The sequence below is a fragment of the Salvia hispanica genome, chromosome 2 (genome assembly GCF_029641045.1).
Source record: "Salvia hispanica isolate PSC_SH4W2 chromosome 2, Shi_PSC_v1, whole genome shotgun sequence".
Classification (NCBI taxonomy): domain Eukaryota; kingdom Viridiplantae; phylum Streptophyta; class Magnoliopsida; order Lamiales; family Lamiaceae; genus Salvia; species Salvia hispanica.
Window position 1 is genome coordinate 61,642,024 of NC_142693.1, and position 13,743 is coordinate 61,655,766.

Genomic DNA, 13,743 nt, shown 5'->3' on the forward strand with positions numbered 1-13,743 from the left:
TAAAAAAATTAAATAAAATGAAAAGGTTGTAATGATAGTTGCCAGATAGCTTCCTCTCATTTCCTTCCTAAACCAAAATTTCAATTCAGAAGGGAAGTCTCTTAGAATTCTCCCAAAAAACTCAAGATTACTTTATTACACAAATGTTTATTTATTACAACATAGAAAGAATATGTTTACTATTCGGTTAATAATTAAAGCAATAAAATCAGCGTTTTAACTACTGGGCCAATATAATTTATACTTGTATCAGAAAGCTAATTATTAGGCTAATAGCTCACCTTTTTTTAATATTCATGTTAGAAGTAGAGAATACTAATCACGCGCAATGAATAATCTAGATATATGTTCCATAAAGTATACATTATGTTTCATGATCGTTTTTAATATTTTAACATATGATAGGAAGAAATTTTATTAAAGTGGGTGCCAAAATGAGACAGCAAAAAATTGCGGCTTTATATAATAATAATAATAATAATAATAATAATAATAATAATAATAATAATAATAAAGTATTAATAATGTATAATATTTTAAAAATTATTAAAACTTGTTAAAAATAATAATTAGTTCTATTTTTTAAGAGTTTTCATATCTAAAAATATTACTCCGCATAAAATTGTTGAAGTAAAGTCATGGGTTCCAATAATCTAAATATATTTTTATTCATATTTAAATATTTTTAAATAATAATTTCTTGGTTATTATCAATAATCAATAATTTAAATAAAGTAGAATTAGAATGAAATGGCTATTAAAAAAAATGAAAATTATAAATAGAATTAGAATGGAGTCGCCATGAAACAACAATAACAATAAAACCAATTTATTTATTCAATTAAATCAGTCATTAACTCTTTAAGTGAGATAGATCGATTAGAAAAAAAATGAAGAAGAACGGTTGTCTTCCTCGTCTTAAAAAAAAAAACCAGATCTGAACTTTTCTGCAGCTTCTACCTCTGGACTTCCCCCATATTCCTCCTCTATTCTTCACAACGATTCTTCTTATTCCTCTCTTGTTTACTTTCAAAGACAGAAGGATTTGGCGGGGGTTGACCGGTCAAATGTCAATTATTCAGTTTTACCTGCAATGCTTGTTATTATCTGCAATAGCCTAGAAGATGTTGTTAGAGAATATATTTATGCTGAATTTCTTACTTACAGATTCATGATTATCATCAGATTCAATATGAGAAAGAATGGTAAGCCTTGATAGAAGGTAATACAGTTCCAGATAGAACGACTGAACGACCACATCAAATGAACTTGTATTTCTGCTTCTTATTCTGAAATTTCCTCTCTTTTTCTTTGTACAGTGTGTTGAAGATGTTGGAACCTGGAAGAGAATTGTATCTATTTATACAGTGTTCATGTAATGGGTGGAAAAATAAATAAATACATTAATGAAAAGAAACAATAATAGTGAAGCATTATAATAAGAAAAATAAAATAGAGATCACGAACCTTAATTATCTGCAAAACATAAATGGTGAACATAAACAGTGAGATATTAGAAAGAAAACAAAATAGAAAGCTATAGAGAGATAAAAAAGTAATCGTAAAATTGTAGAGAGAGAAAGAAGTACCTGGTTTATGGCTGTCTATCATGGAATTGATATTTATAGAGCAATTTCTAAATAAATTTTGGCTTTTTAAAATTCAAATTTGAAACTTTTGGCTCTGAAAAAGAATAACTTTCCTCTTACGTAGTATTATTTTATCTCCAAGACTCCAATCCGTCATTTTTTGGTGGGAGAAACCTTGTTTTGTGCTATTTGATTTTGGCTCTATATTAAAAAATGATATGTGACTTATTTGATTGATTGGATCTTTTATAAGCTTTAAAACAATGATTTACACTATTGACTGTTGGTTTCAATGCAATATTGTCAGATAATTATTTTATCTATTAGTCAATAACAGTTACTGCTCTCTAAAATACAATTTAAAAAAATGAAAAAAAAAACGTTATCACTTTTGATTTAGAATTAGCAGAGAACTTTTTAATTATTTCCCCTTAAGACTGAAAATTGAAAAAGGAGAGAAATCCCTTAAAATTTCCCCCAAAACAATTGAGCTTTTAAGATATTTTTTTTTGTGAATAGACATATAGCGAATGTGATCTCAAATTGTAGAGGATGACAAAATATGAATTTTGGTATAATTTTTTTTTATTTATTTCATTTAATATATAAAGATATTTGAATAATAAATAAAATATTTATTGACCTATGAAATTGTAACAAATGAGATAATCTCATTGGTCAATAAAATGAATGGAGAGAGAGTAATTGATATCTTATTTTTATTCGATGGTTTAAAAAGTATGATTTGACTAATTGACATCTTTTTTGGGAGTGATTCTTTTGACCATTAGTTAACATATTGGTTGGATTTGGAGTATTATAAATGAGGGAAATTCCATCTGATTTCCCCCCTAAATTTCCCTCCAAAAAACCGGGGCTTTATATATTTATATAGATTATATAGATATAGATGAAGGGGTCCGGAATTTATCACTCGCTTAGTTTACTTTACGGCCGACATGACTTATTTTTTCAATTTTTGGGGCGGTGTTGGAGGCAAATAAAGGAACGAACATGATAATTTTACGTTCGAATAAGGAAAAATTATTCACACGAGATTGCCCTCTGGATCCACCATTACTGTGTACACACACATCTATGAAGAGGAGGGAGGGACCTTAGATCTCTATTTATTTCACTCTCGGTGCATAGATTGAGAAAGATAATAAAATAGAAAAGAGAGAATAAAATAAGAGAGATAATAAAGTAAATGAAGGAAAAGTGTTACTTTTTGCTAAATAGAGAAATGACTCTATTATTATAATTTCCCGAAATAGAAAAATGATTCCACCACTATGGAACTGAAGGAATATATTTTTCTTTATTTTACTTTGTGAATTGTTAAAATTTATATTCAGCTCTTATTAAATTGATTATTTGTGTAAAAAATAATTATAGAAACTTGACCTAAAATGGGAGTTTGAGAGAAGAAGAGCATTAAAAATGTGTACGTTAATCTAATTATTAATAAAATTGAGTAAACGTCTTAAATAATACAACAATGACGAAATAAAATTGAAAAATTAATAATTTGCAAACTAAAAAGTAAAATTCACTCCATTATATAGAAAATTAAGGTCACATTTGAAATTTAAATTTAAATCCTTATACAACACTAGCTTGAGCAATAAGAAAGGCTCCTCGAAAAAGTATTATTTTTACATTATTTCCTTTCGAAGAATTATTATTTTTACTTTATTTCCTTTCGAAGAATTAAATGCGTATAAATCTTTTATTTCAATATTTCGGTATTCCCTAAAACAAGAAGCGGAAGACGAGACTCTTCCTAGCCCTGCTAGCAATTCGCATCCGCCGCCACCACCTCCTCCTCCCCAATCGCCGTCGATCTCCCTTCCGCTGCCTCATTTCTCGACACATCCTCCGGTGAGTCAGTGACCTTCTCTCAAATTTGTATGTTAGTCAAATTTTTGGATTTTCTGTAACACACAGAAAAAGGGTATGCGACAATTTCTGTCCTCGTTTTAATTTTTTTGGGGATTTTCTTGTATGAATTAATTTTCTGATAAGATCTGGATACAATTTTGAATCACACAGCCTCTGATTTCGTTGTCATGTACGAATATGCAATCGTTTTTTGAACCTAAATGATTGGAGGAGTATGAGCTGAGATTATAAATCTTTGTTTTATTTTATCATATGTGTTTTGTGTTTCTGTTTCATGTCTATTTAGTCAATCATTTGATCGGTGACAAGAGAATCATAGAAATAGGGGTTGACTGAGTTGTGATTGAGGGATAATTAAGAGAGATGAAAGCTCACTGTGTGATTTTGGGATACTGATTGGAAGGAGGAGGCAGAATTTGTAATTATGAGTGCTTAGCAGAGCTCACAATCACATAGGAACCGTTTTGTTTGTCAATTCTTTAGAAAAGCTTTGTTGGAGGTTTCTTTTTAGCTAGTGAGTAGTGCATCCAGTTTTCTACCCTTCACAAGCAAATAAGTGAAATAATAATTATCGGATGGTGTATACTAGAGTTGTTATGAACAGATATACTACTAGTATTTTGTTGTACATCATAAAATAACTTTCTGAAATTTGAATTTGGAATGTTACTTCTACTAAACCGAATTGTAATTTATTAATTGTATTGTATCTTTTTTCGATTGTAACATGTCAGATTAGTGATTCATTTTGGCAGTGCTTTCTAAATGTGGCCTTACATTTTTTGGCAGAATTTTTTTTAAGAATTATATTCTCTGACAAGTTTGAATTTGTGTCCAGAATAGTGACATAGTTAACTCTGAATAAACATTAGACAGTTGTAATTTTAACACTACATTTTAGCATCCAAATTGATTTCAAATTCGTGTTGTTTATAGGGAGCTGATTGTGATCATTCCGAACACCTTTGAACAAGTGCGGAGAATAGTTAATTTGCCTATCTCCTACAAGATCCGTTGGCTCACTTTACCAAATTTGACTCATGGGCACCCCGGAAACATCTAGAGAACCTTGCCCAGACCGTATCTTTGATGACGTAGGTGGAGCTTTTGGGATGGGTGCTGTTGGTGGTGGAGCTTTCCATTTCCTGAAAGGACTCTATAACTCACCTAAAGGTGAGCGTTTGATTGGGGGTACTCAAGCAGTCCGCATGAATGCTCCTCGTGTTGGTGGTAGTTTTGCCGTATGGGGTGGGCTTTTTTCCACCTTCGACTGCACAATGGTCTACATGAGGCAGAAAGAGGATCCTTGGAACTCGATCATAGCAGGTGCAGCAACTGGCGGCTTTCTGCAGATGCGTCAGGGAATGGGTGCTGCTTCACGATCTGCATTGTTTGGTGGTGTTTTACTTGCTTTGATCGAAGGAGCTGGGATAATGTTAAACAAAGTTATGAGTGCACAACAGAACTTCCCTCCGATGGAAGACCCTGTTCCGAATGTGGCTGGTATGCCTGGACACCCCATGGGGCAAATGCCTGGTCAACCTTCAGTAAATATTGAGAGCATGGACGCAGGATCTTCTTCTTCGTCACCATCACCTTCTTCATGGTTTGGAGGCCTTTTTGGCGGAAAGGAGGAGACAACTTCTAGTGATGGAAGCAAGACAAAGGTTTTAGAGAGCTTTGATGCTCCAACTCCTCCATCATTCGAGTACAAATGAAGAGAGGACTATCTGGTTAGTGAGATATTACGTGTCATTTTACTTCAGCATCTATAATGTGGAATTGTTAATTGGTTGGTACTTGGCTTTGATCTTGCATTGTTGCATTAATTATGAATTTATGATTGGCAGCTCAAATACTGAACTCATTGGACAAAGTAGTTTTTGGAAATTTAAGTTGCATAATCTGTTTTTTACTCTATTACATTATCATGTGGTGAAATCTTGTGCGTCTAAATGTCGTAGCAGTGTCTTATAATCATGACATCTTGATCAATTTTGAAAGTTGTAATTTTCAACTCCTCCTTTAAATAACCCTTACCAAAGTAGATTCACTATGGCGAAATTGAGAAACTATGATGTCTTACATAATTTGTATTGTTATTGTAAGTATCAAATAAATATATGATTGGCTTATTAATTTTAAAATAAGTACACTCCTGTATTTGAAACATCTCATATCACTGCAATCGTGAATCATGAGTCTCACACCCTCAAACACTTGTTACTAAATGTGAAAGGGCCGAAATGATTTCAAAATGGCTGGTTAAAAATGATAGCTTCAGGTGCAAAATTTGAAAAACCTTGTAACTTGGAAGATGACCTAATAGAAGAAAGAAACCAAACACACACATAACTTAATGTTTAGCTTAATAGCTCATTCATCATCTATACCTATGAATACTATTGTTTTTGGATCGGAACTCGTTTGAGCTGCAGTATGGTGCAGCTGAGTTCCAATTGTAATATAAGACTGTAGAACTATGAAGATGTCAATACTTTGTTCAAGTTTTTCTCGATGCACTGTTTTAAACATGGCAATCATGTACTATTCATAGTATGGTGCTATTGCGATATAGCTTGATCGTCTTGTATGATTTTGTAGGATTATCTGCTAATGGCAACCGGGTTTCAACATTGAGATATACTTGAGTTTGGAGATTGATGATAATAAAGCTCCTTCGCAGTTTTTTGTTGGTATTGACAGTCTATTGTTGCCCCTTCAGAGGCATTTTATAGTTGGATTTAGAATGAGCCTTTTGTCTGAGGAACTTGACACTCTTTAATTCGTCTATTAGATTCTTGTAGTTGCCATAGTTGCCTGAAAGTTTAAGACATGATTGGATCCTACTGCAGGGAAATTTAGGGCATGTTGCCCCAATTTTGTTCACAAAGTTTTGTTGTCTTAGTTTCCGGATTTATTCTGCTATCTCATCCAAAAAAAACTTTGCACTTACATTTATAGTGGTATGATTTACATAAACTCAACACAATTATCACATGTTTAAAATGATTTTAACTCGAAAATGCAAAATTTATATTCGTCAAAATGTCTTGGCTCAAAGTATAATTTGATCCATGATCCTTAATCTCGCAATGAAATCAAAACCTAATAAAAAGTTAGTATCATCGATTGAAAAGAGTGCATGAAAAAAGTAAATAAAAAGGAAAAGAAAGAAAGATTGCAAAAGTAAAAGTATTCCATATTAAGTTAAAACATGAAGGAATACTTTTATGCATGGCTACATCTTCTTCATGGTCTAACATTATCAAGTTAGATTAATTTGTTGTATTAATTAATTTAAAATGCACTAAATATATTTTTGTAAGATTTTTTGTATAATTTATTATTTTAAATATGCATATACACCTATTTGACTGTAAGAAAAATAAGTTTAATAAAACTTCTACCAACGCCTTGGCGATAGTGCTGTTCACGTCACTGAGAAGAACACCATTGCAGCCTTCTTTCACAAAATTGTATAGTCAGCTTGCATTATTATTTGTAGGAAGAAAATAAAGTAGAAATAATATTATTTATATATTAGATTACGTGTCAATTTTAGTGGGATAAATAAAAAAGGTCATGCCACTTTTAATGGGATAAATGGAGCATATAGAAGCCCAAAAGGAGTTATGCAGCATTAGAAATGAGGGCTATTATATGCCTGACATGGAACAAATAGAATACACACATTTACTGAAAAACTCGTGACCATCCAAAAAAAAAAAAAAATCCCTCCAAAGAAAACAGATAATGACCTTTTAGACTTTGCAAATATATATGGTCGCACACTCACTACCGCTCAGGGGCGGATCCAGAAATTTTGATTTGAGGGTGCAATATTTACAAAGGTTTAGAGCTTTAAAATTCGACACTTTTATTAATTGTGAATATTTTATATAGATAGCTTGTGAATTGGGAATATCTTATATACTCCCTCCGTTTCTTCATAGTTGAGTCATTTTTCCATTTCGGGAAATTTCTTCATAGTTAAGTCATTTTTCCATTTCGGGAAGTTTTTTCATAATTGAGTCATGGTAACTTTTTTCTTTTTCTTACTTTACTCTCTCTTACTTTATTCTCTCTACTTTATTTACTTTATACTTTATTCTCTCTATATTTTCCTTTCTCTTACTTTTTTATCTATATATTTAACACACCCAACATTCATTTCTAAAACTCCGTGCCGAAAAGTTCCGCCTCAACTATGAAGAAATTGGGGGAGTAGTTGTTAGTTGTAAATACCTAATATGAGTATAAATATAGAAATACAGAATAAATAAATTTTTTGAAAGAGAAAAAAAATAATTGGACAAAATTACAATACTAGAAAAAAGAAAGAGGAAAAATATAATGCAAAAGATAAAATATTTGGAAGTGATAAATATTTAGAAGTTCTATATGAAATTAAAAGTTCTAAATTATTTGCTAAAGATTTGATTTTTAATAAATAAACAGAGAAGTAACAAAAAGAAAAATAAACTTGCGTCTGCTGAGATTCACACTTGAGTCTCTACCTTAAGTAAATTACCGCACGACCACTGCGCCACAACCACCACATTGATATCGTTGTCTCAATATATGCTTGAGGAGTCAATGTTTGGGTGGTACGCTGTTATAGACTTGAATCCCTTTGAGTGGATTCTAACTCCAAAGAAGAAGACGTACGGAAATTTGAAGAACTTAACAATATAAATGAAATGAAAATATGCTTTTTTCTTACTTGATGATAATAATGCAAAAGATGCCTACCCTATCTATAGAGAACAAAAACAGCAGTTTGCAACTAACTAGATAAATGGGAAATGTGAGCTAATGCAGATGGAAGTGGAGATAATGGAGAAGTGGCGACATGCTAATTAATCTAACAACAACACTAGATGAAGTCTTCTTTCAAGTAGTTGGGCCTTTGTAGATTACGGGCTGGGTGGAGACGTTGGGATTGAGCTTGGGCTTGGGCTGCTTCGTATCACCCCCCCTTGTTCTACATTCCACTGCACTGGCTGGGACGATCGTACAATTAGCTTTTCAGTGAGGAAGATGAGTATATCCTCCAGCGTCTTTATTTGACGAAGAGTTGAATGGTTATCTCTCGTCCGGCATTCACTGATAGTATTATACACAAATATGAATCCTATGATGCTTAGTGACACAACCACCACAATGATAATAAGAACAACAAGTGATTGTGTGTCTGTATTCGGAGAGATGACCACTATGGAAGCTCCATAGCTGAGTGAAATAGATGCAAGTGATACCCACGTTGTGAATAAGGAGATGAGCATGAAAAAAATGCGTCCCGATGGCTGCCGGGTAGTGATGAGGAAGATTGTGATGATTGATGATACGAAGGCTGTGTTGTTAGCACGAATGAACTGTTTGTATAGTTTGGGATGAGTTGATGCCATCACCGCATCTCCAGCCTTGTGTGATGTCGTGTCTTCCTGCCACACCCCGCCTGGGGGGCTGACAGCAGCCTGGAACGCCATGGTTGCTATCAGGACCACCACCACCATTGTCGTGTCGATCAGGTCGGGGAAGACCTTTGATATTTTATTAATTGTTGATGGAATCTTAGGTTTTAGCATGTGTAAATCTTCATGAGTTATGGATGGATCACTCTCTGTCAAGATTTGCATCGCTGTTTTGCCCAAAGAATTCTGTGTCTGCAGCTCTATTTTATCCATCTCCACCAATTCTGCGACAAACTGAATTTTTGATAAAATTAATGCCTTCAATAGTTGATATACATCTATTCTTAGAATTAAACCATGGACGAATAAGAATATACTCCCTTCCCATTCTAAGTGGAGCATTTCTAATTTGACATAAGATTTTATGTAGTGTTAAGTGGAGAGTATTAAATAAGAGAGAGAGTTATGTTTCTTTATTCAGAAATATGTCATTTAAAATGGAACACCCGAAAAAAAAGAAAATGTGTCACTTAGAGTGGGACGGATGAAATATAATACATTTAGGCGATGATCGGTTTGTTAGACAAGATAATAGTGAGATACTCCCTCCGACCTAAGGTAGTTCAGTCGTATTCCTTTTTGGGTTATCCCAAGGTAGTTAAGTCATTTCTTTTTTAAGCAAAAACTTTATCTATGTCTCATAGTACTTTTCTCTATCTTCATCTCTCTTACTCTAATTCACCTCTTATTTTACTCTCTTATTTCTTAAATTACGTGCTCAAAAGAAATGTCCCAACTACCTTGAGACATAGGGATTGCAATATAAGATAAATGAGTAGTGATAATTTGTAAACTGCATCTTTTTTATAAACTCAAAACTGTGATCGGAACTGTTACATTTTAAGTTTTGATATAAACAGATGACAAATAACATTAACAGAAAATGTCAACACAAAGTCATCGAATCTTGAAATCTAACGATCCAGATCATAGTTTTGAGTTTGTATGTTATATAGAGTGTCATTTGATTACATCCCTAATATAAACTAAAATGAGATTTATCTAGGATTAAACTTGGCATTATAGACACGGACCAAGATATATTACCACGGGCCAAACTACTGGAAAAAAAAAAACTGAACAAGAGATAAAATTAGAATGCCCTTTAGTCCCAAGATAGTATAGCAGCCGAACGACCCTAAGGGATGTTCTTATCATGTGAATTATTTCTACTTAAAATTAATATATACTTCCGTTCACAAAAAAAAGTCTCATTTTTTGATGGCTCATGTTTTAATGATAAATTAGTAAAGTAAGAGAGAAGGTGAGAAAAAGTAGGTAAAGTATGAGAGAGATGAGAAAAAGTAAGAAAGAGAAAGTGAAAAAGTAGATAATGTGGGAGAAAAAGTTTTTATTTTTGAAATGAGACTATTTTCGTTGACATCCCGAAATAACTAAATGAGACTAACTTTCGTAGATGGATGGAGTACTATAAAAGAAAAAACAAGTACTCCATTAAGGTGGTTACCTTTAATTGTTTGCACCTAGCAGCCCGATGCAATATTGTGTCGCCATCATCATCCTTGGCACAAATAAGCTCCCCCAACCTCGTCAACAAAAAGTTGAATGCTACCTCCTGGCCATGTTTAACGCACAAGTGCAGCACAGTCTGTCCGTGACGTACCCTTTCCAAAGCTGGAGAATAATCGCGCCGAAGCAGCTCTCTCAAGATTTCAACATTCCCATGGATGACTGCAATATGAACCGGGTTCATATCATGACAGTCTCGCCACCAGAGTGTCTCAGGGGCCATTGATAACAATTTTGTGGCTAATGCGGCATTCCCTTGCGCAGCTGCTATGTGAAGGGCTGTCGAATTTTGTGAGTCTAAATCTCGAGCTAGCTGTTCGTGGAATATCAACACCTCAACGATGCGTTCTTGCCCATGCATCGCTGCTATGTGAAGAACATTTCGTGAGTGTGCATATAAAACTTCACCAACAAGATTCGGATCTTGTTTCACCAATTCTTGCAATGTTGCTACATCTCCATTTTTTGCAGCATCATAGAGCTTGGTTTTTGTTGACCCGGGAACCATTTTTCAAACTCTATTAAGTAAATGGATTTTCACTTCTCACACATATACAAGTTTGTGAGATGTGGGCTCATATCTATGGATATTCACACAAAGCATTAATTTCTTTTAAATACAGCCAACTACTCTCTCTGGTTGTTGCCGGTCGATTTTGGTGGGCGAACTACAGTAGTATTGACCATTCTATACTGATAATTGTTAGCTTAATGGGTAGTGATAAGGGAAGAACCCTTATCAAGTGAAAAAGATAAAAAAGTCGCGGAGAAACCTTGCTCTATCGACAATCGAAAATTGTAAACGGAAAACTAAACAAAAGATAAAAGACAATAATTATGATTTCATTGATTCCTAAAGAGAATAACAATAGTCCTATTTATAATAGGGATTCTTACTTAATGAGCAAGACAAAAGATATGAAAAAGATATGCAATTCCTAATAGCGTCTCCAATGGCGGACGTCGCGGTAGGACGTCGCCGACGTCCGACCGGACGTCCGCCGTAGTGAAGAAGAAGGGCGCCCACGCCCGTCCCCAACGCCCGTCGGATGGGCTCGCCCGTCACCCCCACGTCCGATCGGACGTCCGCCATAGTGGCGAGGTCGGACGTCCGTTTTTTTTTTTTATATATATATATATATATATTTTAAAAAAACTCTATAAATAGGGCTCGTTGAACTTCATTTCATTCACACCACTTGTGTTGATAAGTTTCTCTCTCTAAATCTACAAATTTCATTTCTACTACAATGGAGTACAATAGGAACTCCCCCACCACAAGTGGAGGAGACACACCCACGTTTCCCACCGGAACGGAGGGAAACGTTGCGGGGATGAATCCCCAAATGGCGGGGATGAATCCCCAGATGGCAGGGATGAATCCCCGAATGGCGGGGATGGCAGGGATGACTCCCCAAATGTTCTACAATATGTTCAATTGGATGAGTCAGATGGGTGGGATGATGCCAGGGGCAGCGGGGATGGGCGGTATGCCGGCAAATATGGCGGGGGTGGGTGGGATGATGCCCGGGGCAGTGCCGCCAAATATGGCGGGGGTGGGTGGGATGATGCCCGGGGCAGTGGGGATGGGCGGTACGCCACCAAATATGGCGGTGGGTGGGTCGATGCAACACAGGAGCCCGAGGACGCCTAGGGAATATGTCTATCGCCCATATATAGATTTGTTGGCCGATGATTCCCTTAGTACTGTTCCGGAGACTCAGTACGTCGACATCGAGACTTTCTCTTTTGAGAAGCTGGGAGCGGAGTTGGGGCTATTGCCGATCCGTGAGACTCCCGATGAGGCGGAGCCTGCTGCAAGGGGCAGGAGCAGAGGCAAGGGCAAGGCCAGGGGCGGGGGTAGGGGCAAGGGCAAAGCCCGGAGCTCTTCCTCACACACGGGGGCAGAGGAGGAGGAGGGTGAGGATGAACGGGAGAAGAGGATGATCTGGACCGTGTGGGAAAATGCCGCGCTTGCGAAGGCCTGGATCGATGTAGTAGAGGATCCCTATGTTGGGCCGAACCAGTATGTTGACCGATTGTGGCTTCGCATTAGTGAGGCCTACCTCATATGCAAACCGTCTGGGGCGAAGCCTCGCACTTCCGAGCAATGCCGAAAACAGTGGCTTCGGTTGAGGCCTAAGCTCAGTCGTTTTGCCGCCCTCTACCAAAACAACATGCGCATGGCAACTAGCGACATGTCTGAGGATGATGTGAAGAAACGAGCCTTGGCACAGTACCCCGACAAAGAATTGAAGTTCAAAGATTTTGACCAATGGGAGGCCTTTCTCGTGGTCAGGGAATCGCAAAATTTTTGTGCGGGTGTCGACTCGGGCTGGAAGCGGACGAAGATCAACTCTTCCGGTGAGTACAGCAGCAGTGCTGGTTCGCATGAGCTCCCCGAAGCCGAGGAAGTGGCCCCACTACTACGATCAGACTCTCGCCGTCGTCGTCGCCCGATAGGGCAAAAGGCTGCGCAGTGGATGGCGAGGGGAAGCGACAGCGGCGGCGGGTCCTACGAGGTCGAATCGGAGGCCCCTGAAGGGCCAGGTATTAACGACCGTCTCGCCCGCGCGCAGCTAACGAAGACCCTGATGCAGGGCATGAATAAGTGGTTTAGCATGCACGATCCTGTGTACAAAAGGATGTGCAAGGATGTGATCGATGCATGTCGGCGCGATTTAGGAATGCCACCCATTGATGATTATGGCGTCGAGATTGGGGGTGGGGACGTCGGAGGCGGCAGCGGCACGGGCGACAGGGACGAGGACGGGGACGAGGACGAGGAGGAGTGAGAGGCGACGGTTGTATTTCTCGACTTTTTATGATTATGTAATTTTTAGGTATTATGTAATTTTATTTTTAAATTATGTAATTGTTTTTTAAATTATGTAATTTTTTTTTAATTATGTAATTTTTTTAATTATTATGTAATTTTTTTTTTCGAAGAATGTAATTTTTTTAAGGAAATATTCGCTCTTCCCCGTTCGTATTCTTGTCAAAATTTTAATTCCGTAAATTGAATAATTGTGAATTTAATATTATTGCGAGAAGTCCTAGTTGGAAGTGCTAGTGAAACGGGAAGTCCTAGTGATGACGTGACAAAAAGTTTTTGTGGGAAGTCCTAGTGGAAGTCCTATTGGAAGGGGCGCCACCGGAGACGTTCTAAATATCTAACTAAATAGTGTAACTAAATAATAATGCAAGATATGAAAGAAAGATGAAATAATAATAATATTATG

General features: G+C 36.3%; 1 protein-coding gene and 1 pseudogene across 3 annotated transcripts; one reads left to right on the forward strand and one right to left on the reverse strand.

Moving 5' to 3' along the window:
• Nucleotides 1-3,315: 3,315 nt before the first annotated feature.
• Nucleotides 3,316-6,387, forward strand: LOC125201961 (mitochondrial import inner membrane translocase subunit TIM17-2 pseudogene; annotated as a pseudogene). Its single transcript, XR_016134964.1, has 3 exons — nucleotides 3,316-3,473; nucleotides 4,431-5,227; nucleotides 6,099-6,387. The product of XR_016134964.1 is annotated as a mitochondrial import inner membrane translocase subunit TIM17-2 pseudogene (transcript).
• Nucleotides 6,388-8,193: 1,806 nt separating this feature from the next.
• Nucleotides 8,194-11,161, reverse strand: LOC125202322 (uncharacterized). Of its 2 annotated transcripts, XM_089064520.1 has the most exons (3): nucleotides 10,440-11,161; nucleotides 8,760-9,205; nucleotides 8,194-8,603 (listed from the first exon to the last, which is right to left on the reverse strand). In XM_089064520.1, exons 1-3 carry the CDS (start codon nucleotides 11,007-11,009, stop codon nucleotides 8,414-8,416), a joined length of 1,206 nt encoding a protein of 401 aa, XP_088920646.1. In that variant the 5' UTR covers nucleotides 11,010-11,161; the 3' UTR covers nucleotides 8,194-8,413. The 2 variants fall into 2 exon arrangements, with proteins under 2 accessions (XP_088920646.1, XP_047956656.1); XM_048100699.2 differs by having other exon boundaries at nucleotides 8,194-9,205.
• Nucleotides 11,162-13,743: the final 2,582 nt, after the last annotated feature.